The following is a 15,973-nucleotide window of genomic DNA, read 5'->3' as shown; positions in this document are numbered from 1 at the left end:
CAGTGCAGGGTGTGGGACATGGGGACTGCGAGCGTGTGGGTGGGGGACAGTGCAGGGTGTGGGACATGGAGATTGAGAGCGTGTGGGTGGGGACAGTGCAGGGTGTGGGACACGGGATATGTGACCGTGTGGGTGGGGGACAGTGCAGGGTGTGGGACATGGGGACTGAAAGGGTGTGGGTGGGGGACAGTGCAGGATGTGGGACATGGAGACTGAGAGCGTGTGGGTGGGGACAGTGCAGGGTGTGGGACACGGGATATGTGACCGTGTGGGTGGGGGACAGTGCAGGGTGTGTGACATGGGGAGACAGGCCCGTGGGTGGGGGACCGTGCAGGTTGTGGGTCATGGGGACCGCGGGCGTGTGGATGGGGGACTGTGCCGGGTGTGGGACATGGGGACTGCGGGTGTGTGGGTGGGGGCAGTGCAGGGTGTGGGACATGGGGACAGCGAGCGTGTGGGTGGGGACAGTGCAGGCTGTGGGACATGGGCTTTGTGGGCGTGTGGTAGGGGAAAGTGCAGGGTGTGGGTCATGGGGACTGCGGGCTTGTGGGTGGGGACAGTGCAGGGTGTGGGACTTGGGGACTGAGAGCGTGTGGGTGGGGACAGTGCAGGGTGTGGGACATGGGGACGGAGAGCGTGTGGCTGGGGACAGTGTAGGGTGTGGGACATGGGGACAGCGGATGTGTGGGTGGGGACAGTGCAGGGTGTGGGACTTGGGGATTGCGAGCGTGTGGGTGGGGGACAGTGCAGGGTGTGGGACATGGGGACTGCGGGCGTGTGGGTGGGGAAAGTGCAGGGCGCGGGACATGGGGACTGCGGGCTTGTGGGTGGGGACAGTGCAGGGTGTGGGACATGGGGACTGCGGGCTTGTGAGTGGGGACAGTGCAAGGTGTGGGACATGGGGACTGCGGGCGTGTGGGTGGGGACAGTGCTGGGCGTGGGACATGGGGACTGCGGGCTTGTGAGTGGGGACAGTGCAAGGTGTGGGACATGGGGACTGCGGGCGTGTGGGTGGGGACAGTGCTGGGCGTGGGACATGGGGACTGCGGGTGTGTGGGTGGGGGAAGTGCAGGGTGTGGGACATGGGGATTGCAAGCGTGTGGGTGGGGGACAGTGCAGGGTGTGGGACATAGGGACTGCGGGCTTGTGGGTGGATGACAGTGCAGGGTGTGGGACATGGGGACTGCGCGCGTGTGGGTGGGGACAGTGCAGGGTGTGGGACATGGGGACTGCGCGCGTGTGGGTGGGGACAGTGCAGGATGTGGGACATGGGGACTGCGCGTGTGTGGGTGGGGGACAGTGCAGGGTGTGGGACATGGGGACTTTGGGCGTGTGGGTGGGGACAGTGCAGGGTGTGGGACTTGGGGACTGCGGGTGTGTGGGTGGGGGAAGTGCAGGGTGTGGGTCATGGGGACGGCTGGCGTGTGGGTGGGGACAGTGCTGGGCGTGGGACATGGGGACTGCGGGTGTGTGGGTGGGGGAAGTGCAGGGTGTGGGACATGGGGATTGCAAGCGTGTGGGTGGGGGACAGTGCAGGGTGTGGGACATAGGGACTGCAGGCTTGTGGGTGGGGACAGTGCAGGGTGTGGGACATGGGGACTGCGAGCGTGTGGGTGGGGACAGTGCAGGGTGTGGGACATGGGGACTGCGGGCATGTGGGTGGGGGACAGTGCAGGGTGTGGGACATGGGGACTGCAAGCGTGTGGGTGGGGACAGTGCAGGGTGTGGGACATGGGGACTGCGGGCGTGTGGGTGGGGGACATTGCAAAGATTGGGACATGGGGACCGCGGGCGTGTGGGTGGGGACAGTGCAGGGTGTGGGACATGGGGACTGCGAGCGTGTGGGTGGGGGACAGTGCAGGATGTGGGACATGGGGACTGCGAGCGTGTGGGTGGGGGACAGTGCAGTATGTGCGACATGGGGACTGCGGGTGTGTGGGTGGGGGACAGTGCAGGGTGTGGGACATGGGGACTGCGGGCGTGTGGGTGGGGGACAGTGCCGGGTGTGGGACATGGGGAGACAGGCCCGTGGGTGGGGGACAGTGCAGGGTGTGGGACATAGGGTCTGCGGGCGTGTGGGTGGGGACAGTGCAGGGTGTGGGACATGGGGACTGCGAGCGTGTGGGTAGGGGACAGTGCAGGGTGTGGGACATGGGGTCTGCGGGCATGTGGGTGGGGGACAGTGTAGGGTGTGGGACATGGAGACTGAGAGCGTGTGGGTGGGGACTGTGCAGGGTGTGGGACATGGGGTCTGCGGGCATGTGGGTGGGGGACAGTGTAGGGTGTGGGACATGGAGACTGAGAGCGTGTGGGTGGGGACTGTGCAGGGTGTGGGACATGGGGACTGCGAGCGTGTGGGTGGGGGACAGTGCAGGGTGTGGGACATGGGGACTGAGAGCGTGTGGGTGGGGACTGTGCAGGGTGTGGGACATGGGGACTGCGAGCGTGTGGGTGGGGGACAGTGCAGGGTGTGGGACATGGGGACTGAAAGCGTGTGGGTGGTGGACAGTGCAGGGTGTGGGACATGGGGACTGTGGGCGTGTGGCTGGGGACAGTGCAGGATGTGGGACATGGGGACTGCAGGCGTGTGGGTGGGGACTGTGCAGAGTGTGTGGACATGGGGACTGCGAGCGTGAGGGTGGGGGACAGTGCAGGATGTGGGACTTGGGCTTTGTGAGCATGTGGGTGAGGACAGTGCAGGGTGTGGGACTTGGGGACTGCGGGCGTGTGGGTGGGGGACAGTGCAGGGTGTGTGACATAGGGACTGTGGGTGGGGTCAGTGCAGGGTGTGGGATATGTGGACTGCGGGCGTGTGGGTGGGGGACAGTGCAGGGTGTGTGACATGGGGAGACAGGCCCGTGGGTGGGGGACAGTGCAGGTTGTGGGATATGTGGACTGCGGGCGTGTGGGTGGGGACATTACTGGGTGTGGGACATGGGGACGCTGGGCGTGTGGGTGGGGGACAGTGCACGGTGTGGGACATGGGGACTGAGAGCGTGAGGGTGTGGGACAGGGCAGGGTGTGGGACATGGGGACCACGGGCGTGTGGGTGGGGACAGTGTAGGGTGTGGGCCATGGGGACTGTGTGCGTGTGGATGGGGGACAGTGCAGGGTGTGGGACATGGGGACCGCGGGCGTGTGGGTGGGGACAGTGCAGGGTGTGGGACATGGGGACTGTGTGCGTGTGGATGGGGGACAGTGCAAGGTGTGGGACATGGGGACTGCGGGCGTGTGGGTGGGGACAGTGCTGGGCGTGGGACATGGGGACTGCGGGTGTGTGGGTGGGGGAAGTGCAGGGTGTGGGACATGGGGACTGCGCGTGTGTGGGTGGGGGACAGTGCAGGGTGTGGGACATAGGGACTGCGGGTTTGTGGGTGGATGACAGTGCAGGGTGTGGGACATGGGGACTGCGCGCGTGTGGGTGGGGACAGTGCAGGGTGTGGGACATAGGGACTGCGGGCTTGTGGGTGGATGACAGTGCAGGGTGTGGGACATGGGGACTGCGCTCGTGTGGGTGGGGACAGTGCAGGGTGTGGGACATGGGGACTGAGCGCGTGTGGGTGGGGACAGTGCAGGATGTGGGACATGGGGACTGCGCGTGTGTGGGTGGGGGACAGTGCAGGGTGTGGGACATGGGGACTGCGAGCGTGTGGGTGGGAACAGTGCAAGGTGTGGGACATGGGGACTGCGGGCGTGTGGGTGGGGACAGTGCAGGGTGTGGGACTTGGGGATTGCGAGCGTGTGGGTGGGGGACAGTGCAGGGTGTGGGACATGGGGATTGCGAGCGTGTGGGTGGGGGACAGTGCAGGGTGTGGGACATGGGGATTGCGAGCGTGTGGGTTGGGGACATTGCAGGGTGTGGGTCATGGGGACTGCGGGCTTGTGGGTGGGGACAGTGCAGGGTGTGGGACATGGGGACTGCGGGCTTGTGAGTGGGGACAGTGCAAGGTGTGGGACATGGGGACTGCGGGCGTGTGGGTGGGGGAAGTGCAGTGTGTGGGACATGGGGATTGCAAGCGTGTGGGTGGGGGACAGTGCTGGGCGTGCGACATGGGGACTGCGGGTGTGTGGGTGGGGGAAGTGCAGTGTGTGGGACATGGGGATTGCAAGCGTGTGGGTGGGGGACAGTGCAGGGTGTGGGACATAGGGACTGCGGGCTTGTGGGTGGATGACAGTGCAGGGTGTGGGACATGGGGACTGCGAGCGTGTGGGTGGGGACTGTGCAGGGTGTGGGACATGGGGACTGTGTGTGTGTGTGTGGGGGACATTGCAAAGATTGGGACATGGGGACCGCGGGCGTGTGGGTGGGGACAGTGCAGGGTGTGGGCCATGGGGACTGTGTGCGTGTGGATGGGGGACAGTGCAGGATGTGGGACATGGGGACTGCGAGCGTGTGGGTGGGGGACATTGCAAGGATTGGGACATGGGGACTCTGAGCGTGTGGGTGGGGGACAGTGCAGGGAGTGGGACATGGAGACTGCGGGTGTGTGGGTGGGGGCAGTGCAGGGTGTGGGACATGGGGACAGCGAGCGTGTGGGTGGGGAAAGTGCAGGGTCTGGGTCATGGGGACTGCGGGTGTGTGGGTGGGAACAGTGCAAGATGTGGGACATGGGGATTGCGGGCGTGTGGGTGGGGGACAGTGCAGGGTGTGGGACATGGGAACTGCGGGCGTGTGGGTGGGGGACAGTGCAGGGTGTGGGACATGGGGTCTGCGGGCGTGTGGGTCGGGGACAGTGCAGGGAGTGGGACATGGGAACCGCGGGCTTATGGGTAGGGACAGTGCAGGGTGTGGAACATGGGGACTGCGAGCGTGTGGGTGGGGGACAGTGCAGGGTGTGGGACATGGGGACGCTGGGCGTGTGGGTGGGGGAGAGTGCAGGGTGTGGGACATGGGGACTGAGAGCGTGAGGGTGGGGGACAGGGCAGGGTGTGGAACATGGGGACTGCGGGAGTGTGGGTGGGGGACAGGGCAGGGTGTGGGACATGGGGACTGTGAGCGTGTGGGTGGGGGACAGTGCAGGATGTGGGACATGGAGACTGAGAGCGTGTGGGTGGGGACAGTGCAGGGTGTGGAACACGGGATATGTGACCGTGTGGGTGGGGGACAGTGCAGGGTGTGGAACACGGGATATGTGACCGTGTGGGTGGGGGACTGTGCAGGGTGTGGGACATGGGGACTGTGGGTGTGTGGGTGGGGGACTGTGCAGGGTGTGGGACATGGGGACTGAGAGCGTGTGGGTGGGGACAGTGCAGGGTGTGGGACATGGGGACTGCGAGCGTGTGGGTGGGGGACAGTGCAGGGTGTGGGACATGGAGACTGAGAGCGTGTGGGTGGGGACAGTGCAGGGTGTGGGACACGGGATATGTGACCGTGTGGGTGGGGGACAGTGCAGGGTGTGGGACATGGGGACTGAAAGGGTGTGGGTGGGGGACAGTGCAGGATGTGGGACATGGAGACTGAGAGCGTGTGGGTGGGGACAGTGCAGGGTGTGGGACACGGGATATGTGACCGTGTGGGTGGGGGACAGTGCAGGGTGTGTGACATGGGGAGACAGGCCCGTGGGTGGGGACCGTGCAGGTTGTGGGTCATGGGGACCGCGGGCGTGTGGATGGGGGACTGTGCCGGGTGTGGGACATGGGGACTGCGGGTGTGTGGGTGGGGGCAGTGCAGGGTGTGGGACATGGGGACAGCGAGCGTGTGGGTGGGGACAGTGCAGGCTGTGGGACATGGGCTTTGTGGGCGTTTGGTAGGGGAAAGTGCAGGGTGTGGGTCATGGGGACTGCGGGCTTGTGGGTGGGGGACAGTGCAGGGTGTGGGACATGGGGACTGCGGGCGTGTGGGTGGGGACAGTGCAGGGTGTGGGACTTGGGGATTGCGAGCGTGTGGGTGGGGGAAAGTGCAGGGTGTGGGACATGGGGATTGCGAGCGTGTGGGTGGGGGACAGTGCAGGGTGTGGGACATGGGGATTGCGAGCGTGTGGGTTGGGGACATTGCAGGGTGTGGGTCATGGGGACTGCGGGCTTGTGGGTGGGGACAGTGCAGGGTGTGGGACATGGGGACTGCGGGCTTGTGAGTGGGGACAGTGCAAGGTGTGGGACATGGGGACTGCGGGCGTGTGGGTGGGGGAAGTGCAGTGTGTGGGACATGGGGATTGCAAGCGTGTGGGTGGGGGACAGTGCTGGGCGTGCGACATGGGGACTGCGGGTGTGTGGGTGGGGGAAGTGCAGTGTGTGGGACATGGGGATTGCAAGCGTGTGGGTGGGGGACAGTGCAGGGTGTGGGACATAGGGACTGCGGGCTTGTGGGTGGATGACAGTGCAGGGTGTGGGACATGGGGACTGCGAGCGTGTGGGTGGGGACTGTGCAGGGTGTGGGACATGGGGACTGTGTGTGTGTGTGTGGGGGACATTGCAAAGATTGGGACATGGGGACCGCGGGCGTGTGGGTGGGGACAGTGCAGGGTGTGGGCCATGGGGACTGTGTGCGTGTGGATGGGGGACAGTGCAGGATGTGGGACATGGGGACTGCGAGCGTGTGGGTGGGGGACATTGCAAGGATTGGGACATGGGGACTCTGAGCGTGTGGGTGGGGGACAGTGCAGGGAGTGGGACATGGAGACTGCGGGTGTGTGGGTGGGGGCAGTGCAGGGTGTGGGACATGGGGACAGCGAGCGTGTGGGTGGGGAAAGTGCAGGGTCTGGGTCATGGGGACTGCGGGTGTGTGGGTGGGAACAGTGCAAGATGTGGGACATGGGGATTGCGGGCGTGTGGGTGGGGGACAGTGCAGGGTGTGGGACATGGGAACTGCGGGCGTGTGGGTGGGGGACAGTGCAGGGTGTGGGACATGGGGTCTGCGGGCGTGTGGGTCGGGGACAGTGCAGGGAGTGGGACATGGGAACCGCGGGCTTATGGGTAGGGACAGTGCAGGGTGTGGAACATGGGGACTGCGAGCGTGTGGGTGGGGGACAGTGCAGGGTGTGGGACATGGGGACGCTGGGCGTGTGGGTGGGGGAGAGTGCAGGGTGTGGGACATGGGGACTGAGAGCGTGAGGGTGGGGGACAGGGCAGGGTGTGGAACATGGGGACTGCGGGAGTGTGGGTGGGGGACAGGGCAGGGTGTGGGACATGGGGACTGTGAGCGTGTGGGTGGGGGACAGTGCAGGATGTGGGACATGGAGACTGAGAGCGTGTGGGTGGGGACAGTGCAGGGTGTGGAACACGGGATATGTGACCGTGTGGGTGGGGGACAGTGCAGGGTGTGGAACACGGGATATGTGACCGTGTGGGTGGGGGACTGTGCAGGGTGTGGGACATGGGGACTGTGGGTGTGTGGGTGGGGGACTGTGCAGGGTGTGGGACATGGGGACTGAGAGCGTGTGGGTGGGGACAGTGCAGGGTGTGGGACATGGGGACTGCGAGCGTGTGGGTGGGGGACAGTGCAGGGTGTGGGACATGGAGACTGAGAGCGTGTGGGTGGGGACAGTGCAGGGTGTGGGACACGGGATATGTGACCGTGTGGGTGGGGGACAGTGCAGGGTGTGGGACATGGGGACTGAAAGGGTGTGGGTGGGGGACAGTGCAGGATGTGGGACATGGAGACTGAGAGCGTGTGGGTGGGGACAGTGCAGGGTGTGGGACACGGGATATGTGACCGTGTGGGTGGGGGACAGTGCAGGGTGTGTGACATGGGGAGACAGGCCCGTGGGTGGGGACCGTGCAGGTTGTGGGTCATGGGGACCGCGGGCGTGTGGATGGGGGACTGTGCCGGGTGTGGGACATGGGGACTGCGGGTGTGTGGGTGGGGGCAGTGCAGGGTGTGGGACATGGGGACAGCGAGCGTGTGGGTGGGGACAGTGCAGGCTGTGGGACATGGGCTTTGTGGGCGTTTGGTAGGGGAAAGTGCAGGGTGTGGGTCATGGGGACTGCGGGCTTGTGGGTGGGGACAGTGCAGGGTGTGGGACTTGGGGACTGAGAGCGTGTGGGTGGGGACAGTGCAGGGTGTGGGACATGGGGACGGAGAGCGTGTGGCTGGGGACAGTGTAGGGTGTGGGACATGGGGACAGCGGATGTGTGGGTGGGGACAGTGCAGGGTGTGGGACTTGGGGATTGCGAGCGTGTGGGTGGGGGACAGTGCAGGGTGTGGGACATGGGGATTGCGAGCGTGTGGGTGGGGGACAGTGCAGGGTGTGGGACATGGGGATTGCAAGCGTGTGGGTGGGGGACAGTGCAGGGTGTGGGACATAGGGACTGCGGGCTTGTGGGTGGATGACAGTGCAGGGTGTGGGACATGGGGACTGCGCGCGTGTGGGTGGGGACAGTGCAGGGTGTGGGACATGGGGACTGCGCGCGTGTGGGTGGGGACAGTGCAGGATGTGGGACATGGGGACTGCGCGTGTGTGGGTGGGGGACAGTGCAGGGTGTGGGACATGGGGACTTTGGGCGTGTGGGTGGGGACAGTGCAGGGTGTGGGACTTGGGGACTGAGAGCGTGTGGGTGGGGGATAGTGCAGGGTGTGGGACATGGGGACTGCGGGCGTGTGGGTGGGGACAGTGCAGGGTGTGGAACACGGGATTTGTGACCGTGTGGCTGGGGACAGTGCAGGGTGTGGGACATGGGGACTGCGGGCTTGTGGGTGGGGACAGTGCAGGGTGTGGGACATGGAGACTGTGAGTGTGTGGGTGGATGACATTGCAGGGTGTGCGACATGGGGACTGTGAGCGTGTGGGTGGGGATAGTGCAGCGTTGTGAAACATGGGGACTGCGAGCGTGTGGGTGGGGACAGTGCAGGATGTGGGACATGGGGACTGTGAGCGTGTGGGTGGGGACAGTGCAGGGTGTGGGACATGGAGACTGTGAGTGTGTGGGTGGATGACATTGCAGGGTGTGCGACATGGGGTCTGCAAACGTGTGGGTGGGGGACAGTGCAGGGTGTGGGACATGGGGACTGCGAGTGTGTGGGTGGGGACAGTGCAGGATGTGGGACATGGGGACTGTGAGCGTGTGGGTGGGGACAGTGCAGGGTGTGGGACATGGGGACTGTGTGAACAGTGAAGGTAATACAGTCGGCATAAGCGTGAACAGTGAGTGTGGTGCAGTGCGAGTATGTGTGAACAGCGAGAGTATGGCAGTCAGGGTAAGTGTGAACAGTGAGGGTAGTGCAGTCGGCGTAAGTGTGAACATTGATTGTAGTGCAGCGAGAGTAAGTGTGAACAGCGTGGGTAGTGTAGTCAGGGTAAGTGTGAACAGCGAGGATAGTACAGTCAGGGTAAGAGTGAACAGTGAATGTAGTACAATCAGGGTAAGTGTGAACAGTGAGGATAGTGCAGTCAGGGTAAGTGTGAACAGCAAGGGTAGTACAGTCAGGATAAGTGTGAACAGCAAGGGTAGTGTAGTCAGGGTAGGTGTGAACAGCGAGGGTAGTGCAGTCAGGGTAAGTGTGAACAGTGAGGGTAGTACAGTCAGGATAAGTGTGAACAGTGAGGGTAATGTAGTCAGAGTAAGTGTGAACAGCGAGGGTAGTGTAGTCAGGGTAAGTGTGAACAGTGAGGATAGTGCAGTCAGGGTAAGTGTGAACAGCGAGGGTAATGCAGTCAGGATAAGTGTGAACAGTGAGGGTAGTACAGTCAGGATAAGTGTGAACAGTGAGGGTAGTGCAGTCAGAGTAAGTGTGAACAGCGAGGGTAGTGTAGTCAGGGTAAGTGTGAACAATGAGGATAGTGCAGTCAGGGTAAGTGTGAACAGCGAGGGTAGTGTAGTCAGGGTAAGTGTGAACAGTGAGGATAGTGTAGTCAGGGTAGGTGTGAACAGCGAGGGTAGTGCAGTCAGGATAAGTGTGAACAGTGAGGGTAGTGCAGTCAGTGTAAGTGTGAACAGCGAGGGTAGTGTAGTCAGGGTAAGTGTGAACAGTGAGGATAGTGCAGTCAGGGTAAGTGTGAACAGCGAGGGTAATGCAGTCAGGGTAAGTGTGAACAGCGAGGAGAGTGCAGTCAGGGTAAGTGTGAACAGAGAGGGTAGTGCAGTCAGGGTAAGTGTGAATAGCGAGGGTAGTGCAGTCAGGATAAGTGTGAACAGTGAGGATAGTGTAGTCAGGGTAAGTGTGAACAGCGAGGAGAGTGCAGTCAGGGTAAGTGTGAATAGCGAGGGTAGTGCAGTCAGGGTAAGTGTGAACAGCGAGGAGAATGCAGTCAGGGTAAGTGTGAATAGCGAGGGTAGTGCAGTCAGGATAAGTGTGAATAGCGAGGAGAGTGCAGTCAGGGTAAGTGTGAATAGCGAGGGTAGTGTAGTCAGGGTAAGTGTGAATAGCGAGGGTAGTGCAGTCAGGATAAGTGTGAACAGTGAGGATAGTGTAGTCAGGGTAAGTGTGAACAGCGAGGGTAGTGCAGTCAGGGTAAGTGTGAACAGCGAGGAGAGTGCAGTCAGGGTAAGTGTGAATAGCGAGGGTAGTGTAGTCAGGGTAAGTGTGAATAGCGAGGGTAGTGCAGTCAGGATAAGTGTGCTGTGGATTTGGTTGGGGCTGATATGAGGTGATTGAGGAAAAGAGGACAACACAGGGATGGAGCTGCAAATGCAGTGAATCCAAGTGAGCAATCCGAAACCAGCAGAATCATTCAGTCAGTCAGAAAGCAGCTGCAGAGGAACAGAAAGGTTTGTGTTTCATCAGGCTAGACTGGTTTTGACAAATTGACCCATCTGAAACGTTAACCTCTCTGTTTTCTTTCTCTGCAGATGCTGCTGGAAGGTTCTGAGTTTCTCCGAGGGGAGGTTGGATGCAATTGTTTCCTGATACAGATTGTTGTGGTCAGAAGCAGGAACTGACGGGAGAACAGAGAATGGTCCAGGTGTGAGTGTCAATCTGAGATGTTGTTGTCTCCACTGTATGACATGAATACAGCCAGTCAATTAGCAAAGGCAAAGTCTGATTGGCAGGGAAGGAATTACCACAAGTGACCAATCTCAATCTGAGTGCCAGGAACTGGGAAGAATTTCCTGTTGCACACAGTAAGTAATTTATATGTTAATCATGGACTCACTCACAGAATGTTGCCTCATAGCTTTTCCTCTTCCAGGGAACGTACAAAACCTTTCTGCTTCAAACATCCAGAGATCACATTGAACAATCCAAACACAGGACAGTGCACACAGAGTAAAGCCCCACCTATTCTAACCCACGCAGCACACCCAGCCAACCGGTTAAAGGCGCAATGCATGCAGAGTAAAGCTCCCTCTACATTGCTCCCATCAAACCCTCCCAGGACAGGGACAGCACAGGGTTAGTCACACAGTAAAGCTCAATCTACACTGTCCTCATCAAATACTCCCAGGACAGGGACAGCACAGGGTTAGATACAGGGTAAAGCTCCCTCTACACGGCTCCTATCAAACACTCCCAGGACAGGGACAGCATGGGGTTAGATACACAGTAAAGCTCTCTCTACACTGTCCCCATCAAATACTTTCAGGACAGGGAGAGCATGGGGTTAGATACACAGTAAAGCTCCCCGTAGAGCTGCTTGGTTCACCTGGAAGCGTGCAGGCTGGGACTTAGCTCAGTTCAGGGGGTGGGGGGGGAGGGGGGTGGGGTGGAGTTGGGGTGTGGGATTTCAGCCTGTGATTGGTGTTCCAGATACAGGCACAAACCTGCGGACGGTTCCTCTGCTCCAATCAGAGGCCGTGTCTGCATTGCCTTCAGTGTTGATCGATTCACTGACAAGCCTGTCGGTCACCAACCTCCTCTGATTGGAAGAGCAGGGAACTGTACAAACATTACTCCTGTCATTTCGGTCTAAGGCCACCCTCCAGCAGTAATGCAGTGTGTGTGTGAGTGGGGGATACTGAGATGGAGAATGTATGAGGAGACTGGAGTGAGAAGGGGAAAGTGTGTATTTAATGGACTGAGGGATGAGTCAGTGTGTGGGAAAGAGGCTGTGATTTTTTTGAAAATTCAGGGCAGGATGATGGCTAGACCAGCAAATATTGCCCATCCCTAATTGCCCAGAGGGCAACTGAGAGTCAACCATATTGCTGTGGGTCACATGTAGGCCAGGTCAGGTGAGGACAACACCTTTCCTTCTCTGAAGATGATTAACAAACCAGGTGGGTTCATTCAACATCCAACAATGATTTCATAGACATCAGGAGATTCTTAATTCCAGATGTTCTTTTTAAATTTAATTCAAACCCCATCACCTGCCATGACAGGATTCTAACCCAGACCCCAGAACATTAGTTGAGTTTCTGGATAAATAACCCAGTGATATTACCATAGGGCCACTGCCAGAACTAGGATGGAGATGTCAGAGAGGGAGATTGTGTACAGGAGAGAGGGAAAATGTGTGTGAGGGAGAGAGGGAGAGTGTGTGTGGGAGAGAGGGAGAGTTCGTGAAGGAGAGAGGGAGAGTGTGTGTGGGAGAGAGGGAGAATTTGTGAGGGAGAGAGGGAGAGTTTGTGAGGGAGAGAGGGAGAGTGTGTGTGGGAGAGAGGGAGAGTTTGGGAGTGAGAAAGGGAGAGTGTGTGTGGGAGAGAGCGAGTGACAGTGGAAGACTGTGTGTCAGAGTGAGAGTGTGTGTGGGGGGGAGAGAGAGAGTGAGAGAGCAAGAATGTGTGTGGAGAGAGTGAGTAATAGTGGGAGGCTGTCTGTGACAAGGAAGAAGGCGATGGGGTAGTGTGTGTGAGATGGAGGAGTGAGAGGGAGAGTGTTTATGTGTACGAGAGAGCGATTGAAGGGGAGTACGTTTCTCTGGGAGAGACAGTGCAAACACTAAAACTGAGTAAGCCACCCTTTGTCCTTCTCCTTCAGCTCCCAAACACTGATCCACAAAGCAGTTTGGGAGAGAGGGGAACTCTGGCTGGAAGGTTTCTACTCAGAGTCTTCAACACTGGAGGTGAGAGGAAGGTCAATGTAACTCAAATCTAACTCTTTCAGATAGCTCTGCATTGCTCCCCTCCCGGCTGATCAGAGCTTGGATCAAAAAAAGATTTTAATCAGTCAGCTCTGCTGTTTAGCACGTGTTCATGGTCATTTTTATTACTTACTCATTTAATTAATTGATTTGTAATTTATTGGTTTTTGAAATTCTTGTTTACTTTTATGCATTGTTTTCTCATTTTGAAATTTGCTTACCATCCTCCCGCATTGAGTGACAGTAAAACTGAAAAGTAGCCCCCAGGGTGAGACAGGCCAGACTGTTCTGATAGCTGGGTGCGTTAATCACCCAAATTCCGAAACCCTATTCCACCAGCCCGACCCGTCTCTCACCTCCTCATAATTCTGAGGTTTGCAAGTTAGAGTTGACAAAACAAAAAAAAATTGCTCTTTTGTTAAATTGGTCCAGGAAAGATTCTTAGAACTTAGAATCTCTACAGTATGGAAACATGCCTTTGGCCCAGCAAGTCCATACCAACCTTCTGAAGAATAATCCATCCTGACCCATTCCCTAATTTCTTTACATTTCCCCTGATTAATGCCCCTAACATTGTGGGCAATTTAGCGTGGCCAATCCACCCTAACCTATACATCTCTGTGGGCGGCACGGTGGCACAGTGGTTAGCACTGCTGCCTCACAGCGCCGGAGACCCGGGTTCATTTCCCGCCTCAGGCGACTGACTGTGTGGAGTTTGCACGTTCTCCCCGTGTCTGCGTGGGTTTCCTCCGGGTGCTCCGGTTTCCTCCCACAGTCCAAAGATGTGCAGGCCAGGTGAATTGGCCAATCTAAATTGCCCGTAGTGTGAGGTAAGGGGTCGATGTAGATGTAGATGTAGGGGTATGGGTGGGTACGCTTCGGCGGGGCGGTGTGGACTTGTTGGGCCGAAGGGCCTGTTTCCACACTGTAAGTAATCTAATCTAATCTAATCTTTGGACTGTGGGAGCAAACCCATGCAGACACAGGGAAAATATGCAAACTCCACATAGACAGTTGCCTGAGGCTGGAATCGAACTCAGGTCCCTGGTGCTGTGAGGCTGCTAACTGCTGAGCTACCTTGCCGTCCCAAAATCTAAAGGAACCACTTTACTTGAAGAGTGGGCCAGAGGTTTATATTGAAGGGTTTGTTTTTGGAATGTTCGGATGTTTAATGACCATGGTGGAGTGGAATGCTTCAAACATTTCAGAACAATATCTACTCAGATGTCCCACCTTCTGGACAACAACAAGACAAGACTGCGCGAGGAATAGCGAGTCATACCTTTGATACATACTCGAGAGTTCACTGACATACGACAGGGCAGAGGGTATGGTGTTAAGTGTTGAGGACAAACCTGAGAGACTTCTTTCAGAGCTGTTGTGGGAGCTGGAAGTGCTGAAGTCCTCAGAATGGTTGTGAGGCATTCTGTTAGACAATCCCTCAGCCAATCGGTAGTCAGGGATGAAAAGCAGGGCTAAAGGTCAAAGGGTAAAAGTCACAGTGGCATCTGGTGTAGTAGCTCAAGGCACAAGCACATGCAAGGACATGCAGTTAATGCAGATGAAGCTGCAGTTTTCAGGGAAGGAAGAAAGAAAGAAAGACTTGCAGGGCGAAGAGCAAAATCTCACCATTGGGCCCTTTGGTTTCACATTCCGTCAGGTCATTCCAAGGAATTCAGGGAGAAATCAACCCCCCTGTGAATCTTTTCTCTTTGGGAGAATACTCCACTTTGATCACTGGCCTATCACCGTGAGATGTCGGAACACAGGTAGGCCAATGAGCCCATCGAGTCTGCTCCACCACTCGACGAGATCATGGCTCATCCTCAGCTTCCACTTTCCTGCCTTTTCCCCATAACTGTTGATTCCCTTTCTGATTAACATTTGTCTCTCTCAGCCTTGAATATATTTAATTCCCCAGATCTGACAGTCCTCTATGTAAAATATTCCACAGAGAGAAGCAAATCCTCCTCATCTCTGTCTTAAATGGGAGACCTCTTATTCGGAGATCATGTTCTCTGGACTTAGACTTTTCTTGACCCTCTCAAGTCCCCCAAGAATCTTCAATAAGGTCCCCCTCACATTCTTCGAAATTCCACTTAATCCGGGCGTCTCAATTGCGGTCTAGTCTCTAATCCCTCAAGAACCCAAGGTCATCCAAGTCTCCACAGCCTGTCTCCTTACTCAAGGCAAGCCCTGTTCCCCACATTTGGTTCACTGACTTGGTATTGGCAGCACCTCAATGTTAAAACACTCAGCTTTGAGTTGGAATCCTTGTGTGGTGATACAAGCCCCTCCCCAGTGCTATAATCTCCACCAGCTTTAACAAACTCCAAGCTCTCTGTGGTCTGCCAATTGTTCCTTATGCACATCCTGATTGACGTCTGTTCACCATAAATGTCCATCCCCTCAGCTGATTGGGCCCTCAATGAGGGAATTCCCTTCCAAAATCTCAGTCCTCGTCTTTCCTCCCAAAACATGTGCCATACCTTTCTCTCTCTCTCTCTCTTTCCCTCCCTTTCTCTCTCTCTCTTTCCCCCTCTTTCTCTCTCTCTCTTTCTCTCTCGCCATCAATATGTTCTTCATAACCTTTCTGTCTCTGGGTCACTTTATGATCATCACAACAAACGTCTTCTGATATGGTTTGGGTGTCACATCATGGTTGCTAATGCTCCTCAGAAATTAGGATGTTGCATTATTATCCAAAGGCACGATATAAATGTAAGTCATTGCCACTGTTTTGAGGTTAAGATTGAATGACAACTCTGCTGAGGAAGCTTTAAGAATTCAGTTCATGTCCCTAATTCCAATTTTATGCTTAATCATTACTTTATGCTCAGGGCATCAGGTTTGATGAATTAAATTGTGTGAGGAGGTTGCAGTAAATATCAAATGAACCTTCGGTGAAGTGTAATCTCAATTAATATATGAATTAATTAATACAAATTATACGGTGTAGAATACTGACTGGGACTGGGGGAGAAGGTGGGAGCTGGGATCATGGGATATGGTGGGGACTGGGGGATATGGGGAGAGGGAGGGGGAGAGGGAGGGGGAGGGAGAGGGAGGGGGTG

General features: G+C 57.7%; 1 protein-coding gene across 8 annotated transcripts in view; it reads right to left on the bottom strand.

Annotated features, from left to right (window-relative positions):
* Positions 1 to 15,973, bottom strand: part of robo2 (roundabout, axon guidance receptor, homolog 2 (Drosophila)) — a 1,634,458-nt gene that overhangs the window by 89,425 nt on the left and 1,529,060 nt on the right. For all 8 annotated transcript variants that reach the window (XM_072585780.1, XM_072585785.1, XM_072585784.1 and 5 more), the window contains one exon: positions 14,255 to 14,374. In XM_072585780.1, coding sequence (XP_072441881.1) covers positions 14,255 to 14,374 — 120 coding nt within the window. The remainder of the gene's footprint in view (positions 1 to 14,254; positions 14,375 to 15,973) is intronic.

This window comes from Chiloscyllium punctatum, chromosome 15, assembly GCF_047496795.1.
Source record: "Chiloscyllium punctatum isolate Juve2018m chromosome 15, sChiPun1.3, whole genome shotgun sequence".
NCBI classification, from domain to species: Eukaryota; Metazoa; Chordata; class Chondrichthyes; order Orectolobiformes; family Hemiscylliidae; genus Chiloscyllium; species Chiloscyllium punctatum.
The sequence above is the reverse complement of the archived record's forward strand: the minus strand, read 5'-3'. Positions and strand labels throughout refer to the sequence as shown.